The 15,304-nt window shown below is 45.1% G+C and overlaps 1 protein-coding gene across 2 annotated transcripts in view; it reads left to right on the forward strand.

Annotated features, from left to right (window-relative positions):
* The window catches only part of slc38a4 (solute carrier family 38 member 4), a 39,702-nt gene that overhangs the window by 17,270 nt on the left and 7,128 nt on the right, over positions 1–15,304 (forward strand). For both annotated transcript variants that reach the window (XM_030439899.1, XM_030439900.1), the window contains exons 4-13: positions 570–685; positions 2,699–2,772; positions 3,911–4,003; positions 4,132–4,213; positions 4,297–4,379; positions 5,160–5,218; positions 6,909–7,169; positions 8,073–8,152; positions 9,176–9,276; positions 9,609–9,733. In XM_030439899.1, coding sequence (XP_030295759.1) covers positions 570–685; positions 2,699–2,772; positions 3,911–4,003; positions 4,132–4,213; positions 4,297–4,379; positions 5,160–5,218; positions 6,909–7,169; positions 8,073–8,152; positions 9,176–9,276; positions 9,609–9,733 — 1,074 coding nt within the window. The remainder of the gene's footprint in view (positions 1–569; positions 686–2,698; positions 2,773–3,910; positions 4,004–4,131; positions 4,214–4,296; positions 4,380–5,159; positions 5,219–6,908; positions 7,170–8,072; positions 8,153–9,175; positions 9,277–9,608; positions 9,734–15,304) is intronic.

Here is a 15,304-nt window from a genome sequence, read left to right on the forward strand (position 1 = left end):
GGGATGTGACACTTAATGGTGTTAATGGGTTTATTTAAAGTCCAGACCTGCTACATGACGGTTAGGAGGTATTATGTTAATAAATCAGAAGTACTTGCAGTGCGGTCAATCTCATATCACTGCAGCAAATTCACCACATGTTGTTTTGCACTTTCCCAGTCGAGGGGGGAACCAGTCATATTCTGGGAAATGCTGGCAGTTACGAGCTGAATCGGAAATTAAGAGAGAGAAGTCCAGTCAATAAAACGATATAACTACTGGGAACGCTGTTAACAATTAGCATCTAACAGTGTCGGGGAAGGTGAGGGTGTGTGCGTCCTGGAATCACAGCCTGTGGATGGCAATTAAATCTGCGTGCGGTTTGCTGCACAATCCCAAATTCCTTCTCTCGTTCTTGTTTCAATGCATTGCGAGTGTTTACAACAATCACATTCCCATCAATTAAATGTGTCATCAACTATTTGAGACTGATTATATTTCATAAGGAAGTTTTTTAACCTTTTTCAGTATTAGTCATCTGTTTTCCTCGTACAGATCTCTCCCTTATACATTGTTTTCTCTCCGAGCAGCATCCCGGCCATACCTCCTTTGGAATGTCGGTCTTCAACCTTAGCAACGCCATCATGGGCAGCGGCATTCTGGGCCTGTCATACGCTATGGCGAACACCGGCATTGTGCTCTTCACGTAAGTGCTTCTGCAGCAGAACAAAGAAACTGACAGCATGCATGCGTGGGTGTGTTCCAAGAAATGACTTGACAGGACAGGCAGGGAGTTACTACGGAAATTCCACAATTCCACAGAATAGATGTTCATGTAATTTTATATTCTTTAAACTTTCCATTTTCTGTATACCGAGTTGTAGTCCAGTTTTAGCCGACTAAGACTAGTTTCAGTTACACTGTCAACCTCCCTCTCCGAGCGGTTTTGGCTAACAGGAACATCTTGATGTTAAGTACAAGGTGTTCTACAAACATTACCTGCAGACAAATAAGTAGGCTGGGTTTACATTACTGGGTGGAACCTGTGAGAAAGAATGTGGTGATGTGCAAACGTAGACAGCATGTACAAAGTGATTTGTCAATTTCATTTTCCATAAGCCTAAGAAGACGGCCTGTTAGTGATGATTTATTAGCGCCATGACAACACAATTTCAGTTTAAAGATTTCACAGCCGTGCTATCAGCTCTGTGAGGTAATGCTAATACACTGACAATGACTCTGCTAATATGCAGATGTGAGCAGGCACAATTGACTATATTCACAATCTTAGTTTAGAGTGTTAGCATGCTAACATTTAATAATTATTGCCCTAAACATAAAAGTAAAGCTAAGGCTGTTAATGTTAACACTTTTAGTTTCGCTGGAATTTGGTCATAAACCAAAGCACTGGGTACAGTACAGTTGTTGACCCGATGATGCACTACATGAAAAGTAATGGCTTTGAGAAAAAGGTTATCGCAATTCATCCTGAGCGGGACACGATTGATTCAATGCTAAATGTTAATGTCAGCAGGCTAAAACACTGGAAATGACTATGCTAATATGTTGCTGTTAAGAAGGTACCGTTTAGCATGTTCAAAGTCTTGGATGAGAGTTTTAGCATTCTAACGTTAGATCGTTAGCCCTAAACAAGTACAGCTGTGGCTGTTGATGTTAATGTCATTCCCTTTGCTGGAATTTGGTCGTAAACCAAAGTATTGGATGCATTAAGGTGTTGACCTGGTGTGCGGACCAAATTTAATCAGCAGTTCTTGAGACATTTCACCCAAAACCACAAATGACAACCAGTGGTATCGATGAGGAGAGTTCAGGGACACACCAAGTCCACGTGTTGACTGGTCATTTGGACGAAAATGAGCTCCTGTGAGAATCTTGATCATGATCACATTACCACTTGAAATACAGAGCAGCTCTACCACATGGAAATGTTTGAACTCCTGTACCCCGTGTCCTCAGTTCTCTCACCCAGGTCTGTTCATCCCGTGCATATGCATTATCAGCATTCATGGGTGACTCACATCAACATCTGACACCCCGCCGTCACCCTACACCCGTCAATCCCACCCATGCAGGCTCCCCTCCATGCCCCTGCTGCGTGGCCACCTCATGACCTAACGATGTCAGAGTCTGAGTGTTAAAGGAGTACAGATTTATTGTATTCTCAACTGGAAAATGATTGCAGGGAGAGAATGATACGGAATTTCTGTCAGCCAAGGTGTCATATAGATTTCTCGAAAGCATCACAGCACAAAAAAAATCTCTTAACCGAGCTGGGTGGAAACATTGCAGCAAGCCGTTCAAAGTCTCAGCCCTTCCAGTGCCGCTCTTATGACACACTGCGCTATTTGAAGAATGCAACTGATGGATGCATTGATGTGACGCTGCACTGGTCATGTTAGCACCATATAAAAGTCATGTGGAAAAGCGCACCGCTTCCCGTGAGACAAGCCCTTCGAAAATACACAATCAACACGCCTAAGCAGCTGCAGTGTGTCACAGCCACCTTGATGTTCGAAACAGAAATAGCGCCCACCTGCCACATCCGAGGCCAAGGTAGCCACATCAAAGTGAAATGCTTCGGAAAGTGCGACTGCACGTGCAGAGCTTGTTGTTACCGCTGGTAATAACTGTGGCATGTTTTAATTTTGTACGACAGCTGACCTCTGCTTACCCCCTCTCTATCTCTCTCTCTCCGCAGAATCCTCCTCGTCGCCGTGGCCATCCTCTCCTTATACTCTGTTCATCTGCTCCTCATGACGGCCAAAGAAGGAGGTTGGTGTTAAAGTTCACTTCAGGTTCACCACGCACAAATGAGCTCTGAAAAATGGACACTTACATACAGTTTGACCTCTTCAGGACTCCAAAAGTTTCTCATATGAAATAAGCAGAAGCGCTACATACGACAAGAAGTCACAAGGAGATAATGCTTGTTATTAAAAATGCAATATGTAGGAATTTAACAAAAAAAAAAATTAAACTCATTAACACGATGTGAAGAAGAAGAGTGTTGTTTTTCCAGTGGTGTAAAACAACATTCAGTTGGTAGTCTGGCTAGCTGCATGGCTAACTGAGCTAACAAGCTAACAGCAGTAACAGTTAGCAGAAAGCAGGAAGTCTGGTAATATGCTGTCGCCATTCGTTAGGAGTATGAATTCAAGTTGGCCAACTCTTACATAATGCACTATTAAAAGGGGATCGGGGTTGTGTAATTAGAGGCGCACTGTGCAGGATTCGTCGGTTGCTTTTTGTAAACACACCATTCAAATGTGCAGTGAGAAAGATAGTTGATGGTTAAATGTCATTAACAGGATGTCAGAAACTGACGCTTTGGTATAATGACACACTAATCCTAACTGGTAGCTCGCCAATCCAAATTATTGGTGTTTGGCAACCAGGGAACAAGACTCAACAAATACATTTATTTTCCCCTGGAATCACAAATGGCCAGAAACACCCTGAACGCAGCACCAACAATACCAAAAAGTACCTGCAGGGCAGCGTCTCTGCAGATACAGATGGCGCCACGCACTTCTTGGGTTACAAGTGGTGATCGAGAGAGATTAGATCAGTATCAGTCAGTACACTGAAAATTCTACATCTTGTACCTTAAAGGACTGCACTTCATTAATTTGTCATGGTGTACTGTTTAATTTCACGTTCTCTGACCTCATTAGTTGAAAGGCAGAAGTAGCTGGAAAAAAAGGATTTTCCGCGGCACGGCTATAGACTCAGAAGTCTTTGAAAAGTTGTTTGTGCAATGGAGGAATTTCAAGGAAAAAACTGCAGACGATGTCACTGTATTTCATTACACGGAATTGTGTGTCCCAGTTGCTGTTGTTGTTGCCTCTGTTTTTATCGTGACGCCTGGTTTGTTGTCCATGACTAATTCTCCTTTGACGTGTTGCGGCAGGATCCCTCATCTATGAGAAGCTGGGAGAGAGAGCGTTCGGCTGGCCGGGGAAAATGGCAGCTTTCGGATCGATAATAATGCAGAATATCGGAGGTAGGCAGTCAAATTCTGATGTTTTGCTTTTTTTTTTTGCACTTTGATACAATGTAACTGTGTGTGCGCATATGGTAGCTAAGTTTAGAATGTCAGTGAATCTAAAGCATGTCCTCCCCGTCCTGCAGCCATGTCCAGCTACCTCTTCATCGTGAAGTACGAGCTGCCCGAGGTGATCCGAGCCTTCTTGGCTTTGGAAGAGAGCTCCGGGTGAGTGCGCGCGCTTTCGAAGATGAATGTGTCTTGTGTGTGGAACGTGTAGTCTCTGACCTCATCGTAACCTCTCTCTGCAGTGAGTGGTACCTGAATGGGAACTACCTGGTGGTGTTCGTGTCCATCGGAATCATCCTGCCTTTGTCTCTCCTTAAAAATCTGGGTGAGGACTCGACATTTTTTTTTTTCCCCCCATGTGCTCTAAAAAGCTGTCATTCAAATACTTCCGATGTCGCTGCTGACTCTTTAAAAGGCGTGACCCGCGTCACTTCCTGCGGTCTGGAGCCAGTTTTGTGTCGGCGTTTTCGCTTCCATGCTCTCACAGCTGTCTCGAAGTAATGTAACACTCGTCGAGGCCCTTAGTCAGCTCCGGCAATTAGGAGTTACTGTAAAGTCACACTGCTATTAAGCCTGTAGTCAGCTCCGCCGCTCAGACGTAATTTATGAATGCGAGAGTCACAGCCCCCATCAACTGGCTCGGCTCCAAAAAAGGCCTTCCACTGCGCCCACTGTGCCTGATTATGTAATGAAGACAATTAGACGTACAGAGGCAGACAGGATCCATACTGTAGCTCCAAGTTTCATTAGATAAATGAAAACTTCAGCTATGATTTGGGTGTTCACCGGCGTTAGATGTGGTTGCTATCCCTCACAGACCTGTAAGGCTTTATTCACACTGCAGCTCCCATCCGAACGGTTGCTCATATCAAATATTTTGTCCATCTATTTTGGGATATAGGTCACAACAGTGTGACACCCATCTGAGAATAGACGCCAGAATGAATTGACGCTGATGTTAAAAAAAAAACTGAGCGGGGTGCAAAAGGGCAGAGTAAGAATAGCGTATAGCATTAAACATTAAATCAGTGTCTGATACTGTTGTCACGGTCGAAGTTTGGGGTTTCTTTTTTTCAATCACTGATGGGTTTTTTTTCGTCTTTAGGCTACCTGGGCTACACCAGCGGTTTCTCCCTTTCCTGCATGGTCTTCTTCCTGGGTGTGGTAAGTTCAGCTTCCTTAAAACTAAAGTGGATGGATGAATTGACTATGTGTATGTTGAGGTTAAAGGAGTCACTCAAGTCTGAGAAATATATTGCCAACTCAGCGGTTTCCATCAGCCCTTTAAAGACCGTGTAAAGCGGCAAAAAAATTGTGTTATGAGTTTGTCACACCATAGAAACATGTATCATTGACCACTGAGCCAAATTTGAAATATTAAAAAAATTGCTAAGTATATAAAATTAGGTCTCTAAATCATGGAAAAACAAGCACTTCTTTCTGCTGTGAAACGCTGGAACCACGCCCATGCAGCGCGGAGGGGACACGTCATGTTAATGACATCGGTGTCTCCCCAGGTGTTCCCCAGGTGTTCCCCTTGTCTATCTAAACCCGCGGACAGTTTATAATCATATGGATGCTGTTATAATGTGTAGTGATTGAAATCCTGACCCACCAAACATCCTGGAAAGTGACGGAGTGAAGTTTTTGGCGCTGAATGACATAATTATACATAATCACCATCAGCAAACAGGACACTGTCTGACTCTGTCAGTCGCGGGGACGGAGGCTGTTTTCTGGGGGAAAGTTCTCTGAAGTCTCGGTCAGGAGGGCTGGCGGTCGCGGTGATTTATTTTCGTCACTCGGTGAGTTAAACACTCGTGACAAGCGTGACAAGCGCTGTTTTCTGAGCAGAAATGTGAGGGAGAGTCGATAGGACAGGCGGAGGACGGACAGGAGGACAGACGCTTCTCCACATACAGCTGTGGTATTTGTTTTCCTCAAATAAGTCGCCAAAGACAGTTACATACATTACCTGGTGATAGTTGGTTAGCTAGCTGCAAACTATTGTAAGCAATGCTATCCAAGACTGGAGAGCGAGTGGGAGAACCGCTGAAGCTGACGCGCAGAACGTATTTATACGCAGGGCCGGGTTTATGCAAATCATAGGGCCGCGTTACGTAACGCGGCCCTATGATTTGCATGATTTCTGACCCGCCCATTAAATCCTGAACACAGAAATGTTGAAAAACAGTTTATGACCTGTTTAATGTGTTCAGAAGAAAATGGCAGATTTTGCTTTACACGGACTTTAAAGCTTTTTAGCTCCTTAATTCGTGTTTTGGTTTTACACTCTGAAACTTTACCATCACAGCAGGCAGATTTTGAATGTCAGCCCCTAAAAATCAACTTCATTGCAAGAAGATAAAAGCTGTTTTTTTTTCCTCAGACGTTAGCATACCGAGCAGGTGGCCACATACGCGACTCAAAATGAATGCTACCGTTGCTTTGGGTCAGCGTAATGTGTAGGTGTAGATAGGGAACTTCTGAGCTAACACGTTCATCATAACAACTCATAAAAGGGAAAATGTGCTGCCACCACGTTGCCAGATGAAAAACAACATAGCAGTGAGGCTTAGCTAATCATGCTGTTAACTTGCTAATTAGCTTACAAATTAGCATGACATTTGTCATTTGCCCTGTCCTCGCTTGGCTTAGAGTTGAGGACATGGCAATTATAGGGTGTATCACATTGTCTGAGTGCCCCGTTTAGAAACCGTTAGCTGTTTACTTGTAAAGAACCTTACATTATGAAGGAAATGTAGGATTAGCAGGTGATTAGCAAAATGAATCCTTAAATAAACCTGAAGAACGGTCACAATGCCAGCTCTTGACGCCATAATGTCTTTTCCAGGTGATCTACAAGAAGACCCATCTGCCTTGCCCTCTTCCTTTCTTTTACCACCACTCGTCCAACCTCAGCATGAACGCCTCCGACATGTCGGGGTTGTATCCGCCACAAAACCTGACGGCGCAAATGGATTTCTCCCGTGCTGACGTTTCCCCGGCAGTCCTCGGCAGCCACGACGCTCATCAGTCCACCGGCGTCCACGTCGCGCCTCACCCCGACGACGAGGAGATGTGCACGCCAAAATACTTTGTCTTCAACTCTCAGGTATGATGGGGCTGGTAAGCTCAAGGATAGCTTGTAAATGCCAGGAAGGGAACCTTACACAATGTTCATCGATGTAAACAGACTACATTCACAAAATACAATATGGGACCGTTTGGTTTTCACACGGACGTGCATCGTACAATCTACAAATTCCACAGAAACTGACTGCCAAGTATTTGCTAAGACATGTTTGGTAAAGGTTGTTTTTTTAGGGTGTGTTTTAGCATTCGTGTGTGTGTGTGTGTGTGTGTGCTTAAGGATTTGGGCCTGGGCCAATGTGTTCATAAATCAAGCTAAGAATTTGACGCTACATCCACACTGCGACAAGGGGTTAGTTTGCGCTAACTTCAACCCACTCACCAAGGTTGTAATTGTCTTGAGTGTCGAAAGACAAAAGCAGTAATTTTGCCTGCTTCGACCAGATCACTGTCTACCTGCTTCTTTTTGTCCTATTCTGGACTTGTCAGTTGCGACTCAAGCAATTATGGCTCAAGGGAAAGTTTCCAAGTGAGTAAGAAAGTTGGGGAGTGACGCTGGCAGTGAAAGTTTGCCGAATCCCTAAAGGCACTGACACATCGAGCCAACCTTCAAGTCCTGACTGATCAGGACCGTCAACGTGAGCTTCGGTCTGTGACTGAGCAGGTCGGTTGGTCAGAACGCCCTCCAACAGCGCTGGATCCAGAACAAAACTACAAACGTGTCAACTCCAATGTCCTGACACGTTTAGGGCGTCTTGTCAAGCTGAAGCAACAAGGCCATTTAAAGCTGAGAAAGTTTCTGACTGCCATTACATAATAACAATGCCTCATAAAGCACGACAAAGAATGTTGGCACCATGGTTGACTTGTACTACACAGAGCACATATTCTAATGGCTTTGATTTTTATGTTCTTTCCTCCCCAGACGGCATACACTGTGCCCATCCTGGCCTTCGCCTTTGTCTGCCACCCCGAGGTCCTGCCTATCTACAGCGAGCTGAAAGAGTAAGCTCACGTCCTTCCTCTTACATCACGCAGTGAAGCACCATCACCACCTCGGCTCACCCAAATGAAACCCAATTTTGGAGCCATGCAGATGGCCTTCTATCTGCTAAAGTTTGGAGATATCTTTGCAATTTTTTGTTGCCATCCCAAAATATGGATTACTTAAAGGGTTAGGGTTAGGGTTAGCCCTTACCCACTAGATAGGTTTGGAAAAAACATATGATATAACAAACTCAGTAATATCTAGTGTAGCACAAGTGTAGGACAATGCAGTATGTCTCTTGTGGCACTAGGAAGTGCCGTTGAACAATGAATACAATACAATTTCTATGTTGACGACGTGCAGAAGTATTTTCTTTTGTTTTCCAATGTGCTGTGACAATGGTCCGTGACGCAGTGTCCCTGATAATGACAAAAAATGCTTCTTAAGGCGTGACAAATGGGGGGAAGAATTCGGAAATGTGTCACTCAGGTATGCAGTGAAAATGTGGCAATGGGATATCTGCGTCAGAAGAATTACACAGCGAAAACTCCAAATCTTACAAAGTGTGTTTCAACAGTTGACTTTACTTTAAAAAAAAGTCAGGAAATCGATTCTGTCCAATTAGACTATTGAATGATAGTTGTATGAGCCTACGTAGTCTACTTTCTCGATTATTTTAAGTAAAGGCACTTCCTTTCAGATTTTTCCATTCAATACAAGACACAGTTGCTTAGAAAGTAGCATTCCAGTTGGATACATGGGACCTTTTTCAGACAACAGTCACTTGTTCCGTTGAAGTATTTTTGTATGCATTCCAATCGAGAAACACCTTGTATTCATTGTTTCATTTTTCATGCTTATCTTTGAGGTTCCATTCTTTCCAATCAAACACCTTGGTCCTAGAAAAAGAGCTAAATCTGAACATGGAGATGTATCTCAACATCTCTGTATTGTTCCAGGACGCTTACAGCAGGTACTGAATGTGTGGTGGAACCCTCCCTAATAAGTGAAATGTACCCTTGTGTGTGTTGTTTCTCCAGTCGCAGCAGGAAAAAGATGCAGAACGTCTCCAACCTGTCCATCCTGACCATGCTCATCATGTACATGCTGTCGGCGCTGTTCGGCTACCTCACCTTTTATGGTAAGAGCGGCGACGCGCTTAAGCGGCGGCGCTCACGTCGAATCGCAGACCTTAAATAGCCTAGGATTTTGGTGTCGGCCCCTTATCTAGACTATTTTGACGACTTTAGCTGTGAGGGGACAGTGGCAGAGCTTTGAGCTCGCAGGAAAACACTTACCGACACGGAACGTCGAAGAAGGATCTTGGAAGATAAGATTGACTCTAGTATGAAGTACTCTAGTATTTCACCCTTCCTGTCTCTGCTGTGCCAAAGTGATACTTTTCCATAGTTCCTGATACATGTTTCTTACAGATCTTTAACGTTATGTTCCTTTGTGTCTCCTCCAACACAGACAACGTGGAGGCAGAGTTGCTCCACACCTTCACCAAGGTTTATAAGTTCGACACTATGTTGCTGATGGTCCGTTTGGCTGTCCTCACCGCCGTCACTCTGACTGTCCCCATCGTGCTGTTCCCTGTAAGTACAAAGTCTCTTAAAAAGCCTAAAAAACACGTTTTGTTGTTCCTCCCTGACGACAAGCAGATGGGGTTAATGTCGAGGCTTTTTACACCGCCGTCTTTTTCATGAGTCATCTCTTCCAGCGCCTTTAAATTAAACCTCATTTAAGCGCCGCCATAATTCGATTCACGTCAGAGCGCACAAACATGCTTTTCAGGCAAACATGCACCGCCCCTGTGCTCTCTGGCCGGCAGCAGCAGCCAGCTCCTTGTAAACCTCGTTCAGTGCAACATTAGTGCCACTTTGTGTCATTCGGCTTACAGACCGTGTTTTGTGTTTGCTGCCGAGTCAGTCCTTTTTTTTTTTTTGACGTTTTCTGGACGCAGCTGTTTTTTTCCTGGCAGTTTGTTCGAAAAAGAACACGCTGTTCGCTTTGGCACCCCGCTCGTGTCGTCATCGCAGAAATCCCAGCGCGCACAGGCCGAGGTCGTAAACGGCCACACCTTTTAATTACGCCAACACACACAGACGTACTAAGCTGATATCAGCAGTAAACGCCCCCCTTTGCTTATTTTTATGTCCGTTTCTCCCTTTTCTCTCAAGATGGGGTCAGAGGTCGGCCTGCGTGCGACGCCGCCCCGGTCACATTCATTCACACACACGCACACACACTCCTCTTGCCTTCTCACCCCGTCCATATATGTTCATGCGCTAATTTTAGCTTGGCCCTTGTCTGACACCGGGGGAACAAAAATGGCCGTCAGCCAGAGGAGCTTGCATGCCCCGTATTAGCTTTCATGCACACACACGCACACACATGCGCTCACACAAACTGTATTTCATGTAAAGACCAGCAGCTGCTAATTTGTGAATCCTTTCTGAGGCGGCTGCGGGTACAGGCGGCGGCCACAAGGGGGCAGCAGATCAGTTGCTATTCGGTCACGAATAGTTGCTGACAGAGAATGATGCAGCAATGACTGCATGCCAAGGAAATACGCAGCTTGACACAGCGCGCACACACACACACACACACATTTTCGCATAGTCACAGAATATAAATGGACACACTTATCTGCACTCTTATATATCCACTGTTTCACACGTACACACTCCATCAGGCATCAAACGTGACATCACATTCTGTCATATTTAAGTCATTTAGCTGATGCTTGCTTTCTCACACTGGATGTTCTCCCCCATATTGGTCTGATTAACACACACACACACACACACATCCACACCCACACACAAACACAAACGCACCCCCCCCCCTCCCTCTCGGCATCCACTGCTGTTTTTTTTTTTTCTGCTGAGGGGAATGTGAGAGAGGATCCCCCTCTCTCTGCAGTGGAAGTTTACAGCCTCAGAGCGGACAGTGGAAAAACCCTCACCCTGACCGCTGCCATCGGGGGAGACAGAGAGGCGGAGCCAGTGAGACTAACGGGGTGGGGGGTGGGCTGCGGGAGGGAGACAGAGACACAAACCTTTTATCGGGTTGTGTTGTGCACAAATCCTCGAAATGTGTTGTGTTAGAAGACTTACACTGCCTGTTCGAGTCGCTAATGTTGCACCGTTCATCCACTTGGCCAGTCTGTGTAAAAGGTACAGACAGGGAACAGGGGGAGTTATTGTTGTGCCTTTAAACAAAGCTGAACTGAGTGAGATAGTAGGCAGGTGGGACACACACTGTTACACTGGCTCGCTCGCCTCTGGAGCGCCATCGTGGTATCAGAGGGGCGTCATTGTGCCGGCATTGTTCGGCCCAGTGTAGTAAAGCAATTGAAGCCAGTGTAGTCTCGGTTGCAGCAATATTGCGTGATCCCTGCGTACAGCGGGTTAACGATTGAAAAATGCTCAGAAGTCTGCATCTGCGTCAGAGACGGTGAGAAGCTATCTTATGACCGGGTGATGGTGGCCATGAGAAAACACCTGAATTCCATCTGGGAGTGTTTGCAGATTGGACTTCAGCAAAATGTGAGAGAGAGTCAGATATCACTGACTTATGTCCCTGTAAACATGGCTTCACTTCGCCTTAAAGAGGCACTATGTAGTTTTGAGGTAATGATACGGACTCAGAAATGATTATTGTTTTCCATGACTGGATAACAAAGCCCTTCTCAGAGGAAAAACGAAGACGGATTAAAATGTATTTCCCAAAACTAAATAGTGCACCTTTAAAGGTCCCTTGTGTAGGATTTAGTGGCGATTTATCGGCAGATACAGGATTTTTTTTTATCAGATGATACTTTTGCATTCAATCAAATGGACAAAGTGATAGCTGGGTGTTTTTTCACCCCTTCCCTTTTGGAGATTTAAGAAAATGCCATATTGTTTCACAATGATAAAGAACGTGAGACAAATCCCTAGATCTGTCCCTTTTTATCTGGACCTGGAAATTAATGGGGTTTATTCTGGGCCAAGACCCGTCTTCCATCTGAGCTTTGTGGATATCTGCACCAGCAGTTTTTATGTAATCCTGCTGACAAACCAACAAACAAGCAGACGCAGGTGAAAACACCTGCTTGGCAGAGGTAATAACTATTAACACGCACGAGCCAAGAAGAGTGAACTGTTTGTGTGTTAGGTAACTGCTTGCTGGAAGCCTGTGAGAGACATATTGTTACAGTAACGCATCTCGTCCTCTCTTACGCCATCATCCTCCTCACTGTGAACGAGCTGCTGCTCAGGACGTGCTACCTTGTGTATTGTATCGATGGAAGAGCTCGTGATTCAATCAGTTTTCCGACAGTTGGCCCGTTTGTCACTTCTCACAGAAAGAGCATGTCCTGATACTTTGGACAGCCACGCTCTCATTTTGGTGTAGAGCCTCAGGCTGGATTTAGGAACACGCGCACAGCCAACGTTGTTAACCGCAAAATATGCAGACATGTCGTTTTCACATGTTTCGGTTTTCTTCTGGCAGACGCTTTGTTATTCATGTGACGCACGCGGAGAAAAGCGAGAGCGAGGATAACTGAGACAACAGAGGGGATCAATATTTGATAGGGACAGAGGAGCACGGGACTGAAACGGGATGCCGCGAGCTGCTGCGATGAAATGCGGCCCGGTGAAAAGAGCAAGGCAGTAACACGGGCCAGGGTTAGGGGTTCAGATTCCACTGAGGTCTCGTGCAGCAGGAAATGTCAGGCGAATTCCTTTTGTGAGGTTGTACAGAAAACTGGTCTTGTCCTGCGTGTACCTGCATGGATACCTAAGAGAAGTTGTGAGTCACGCGCCGGTGAAGCAGTGAAGACGGTTTTACCGACGAGCACTAGTTGCTGTCAGCGGCCGACTTAGCTGACGTGTGCATGAATTTCTGATTGGATACGTGCGTTTGAGCACAGTTAATGTCCAATTAACTGACCACTGTTCTCGCAGCAAATCAAACGGTGTACTCCAACATGGCCGACAGTTTGACTTGAACTTGGATGCATGTAAGGCATCAGATTAAAAGAGCTACTTAGCCGCGCCAAGTTTCCGTTTGACATTTGAGGATCTCGTCTTGAATCCTCCTGACCTTAATTTTTGTGGTGGTGGGGGTGGTGGGGGGAACAGGGCCGACCTTCAGCGAGAGATTAACAATAGCTTTGTCTGCCACTGTCCTCAGCTCCGGCGGGGAAGCGCTACAACGAGGGAGGAGAGAATGTGTGTGTGGGTGTGTGGTGTTCGGAGACATGTGTTCAGGCATGCAAGTGTGTGTGTGTGCGTGTGAGTGTGTGCAGTCACGTGAAGACGTGATAGATGTTAGCAGAGGCCAGATCACAAAGGGCTTTGCCGGGATCCAGTATATAATGAAAGGGCTTTATGTGGAGTCAAACATGCCCCAGTTCTCAGGCTCCAGCTGGAGGTCCGAACCATGGGAGAGGTCCGCGAACGAGCTGATTAACGGCACCAGCGCCACCTTTACGTCTCAACATTTATGCAGTCTTAATTCACACCTTTATTTATGTGGAACTGGCTTGAGTGCTTTGTCTCTGAAGTCTCATTTGTCAAGAGAGGGTTTCACCTTACTTAACAAGTTTTGAGTTTGGTTCTGTTACACCTCAACGACCAAAGTGAAGAATATTTGTAGGTCAGTGAAGTAATCCTTCTAAACATTTTTTCCGTCTGGTCATTTCTTTTGAATTAGAAAAAAGTAGTTGACTATCTTTTGGGGGTTTTTTTGCCTACACAGAACAATAACACAGTAACTATATCACTATAGGTATTTCGCTAGTTAGGTCTTAGCTTCTAACAGTTAGCTTGCATGCTATTAGCAGGAGGCTGTTATTCAACCCTCTGTATGCTATTTCTGTGCGGTATATTCATTAGCCTAACCAATAGTCAATTGCTTGAACTTGTGACTGACATTTGGACACTAAAAACGTTTTTTCTTGTCCAAAAAGAAAGTGACAGAAGTGGAGAACATTTTTAGGCTAGTCAGTTGTCTTAAACTAAAAAGTAGTAGACTGTCTTTGGTTCTCTCAGCCCACACAGAACAATAACAGAGCAATTACAGCTAGTTAACTATTAGCATGTAACAATTTGCTGGCATGCTATCAGCAGTATGCTATGTGTTTTTGTGATATGTATTTGTTAGCTTAAATGTCCGTAATTTTCTTAATGCCTTTGAATGGCATCTGGACAATAACACATTTTTTTGTTACTCACATTTTACAGGTCTGCTATAGTAGAACAAAATGGCGACTAGCTTATAGCCAGAGGTGGAAACAACTTTGGGTTGCCAGGCAGAAATAATAGTTGTTGAGTCACTAATAGGATGTGCTCATAACAGTCCATTAAGTCTCCAATCATATATGTGAATCGGTACTTTATTAAACCATTTTGGTCCAGATGCACTGCAGCTCTTTTTCTCAAGGCCCGAGGTAGATTTTTTACAACCTGGCAACCCAAAAGACGTTTCAGACTAATCCTTTGAAACAGTAACACACTGTGTGGTTTTAACCTCAGTGGGCTTCCTGGGCAGGGGTGTGAGTGTCAGTAGTGTTGCCACTGGAGAGCTCACGTCTACGTTCATAGCATCGGGGGTTTTCTTCTGCCTTTCTATCGAGTTTGTTTTCGAAGCTCACTTCATTAAACGTATGGTGTCTTGCTCTGCAGTTTGCGGTCAGAGTGCCACTCTCTCTGTTGCGGCTTTCCTGTTGATATTTCCACTTGAGGGGGACTTTTGCCCTGCCGCGTGAAGTTTCAGTTCATGTTCAGCATCTGTGCACTCAACGCGTGGCTTTGAGAAAGAAAACAGTGGCCTTGTGTAGAAATGACAGGTTCAGCAGGGCAACACTCATATTTAACAGCTCTCGCACGGTGTCTGCTGCGGCCCGTCTCCAGTGAACACACTTTCGTACTGTTCATGCACAATACCTGACTTTGACTGATAAACACAAGCCTTGTTTGCAGTCGATGGGCTGAAGTGTGGAAAACATTTTGCTGAGGTAGCTTACGTAGCTGTGTTCCTGGTTTGTTGCTAACCGGCTGAACCCAGATGTGACCGGGCCAATCCGGCTGCCTGCAACTAGTCCATCAACATACCCTGTGTGTGTGCATGTGTGTGTGTGTGTGTGTGTGTGTGTGTGAAGCCTCTGACAAGTA

The sequence above is a fragment of the Sparus aurata genome, chromosome 14 (genome assembly GCF_900880675.1).
Source record: "Sparus aurata chromosome 14, fSpaAur1.1, whole genome shotgun sequence".
Classification (NCBI taxonomy): domain Eukaryota; kingdom Metazoa; phylum Chordata; class Actinopteri; order Spariformes; family Sparidae; genus Sparus; species Sparus aurata.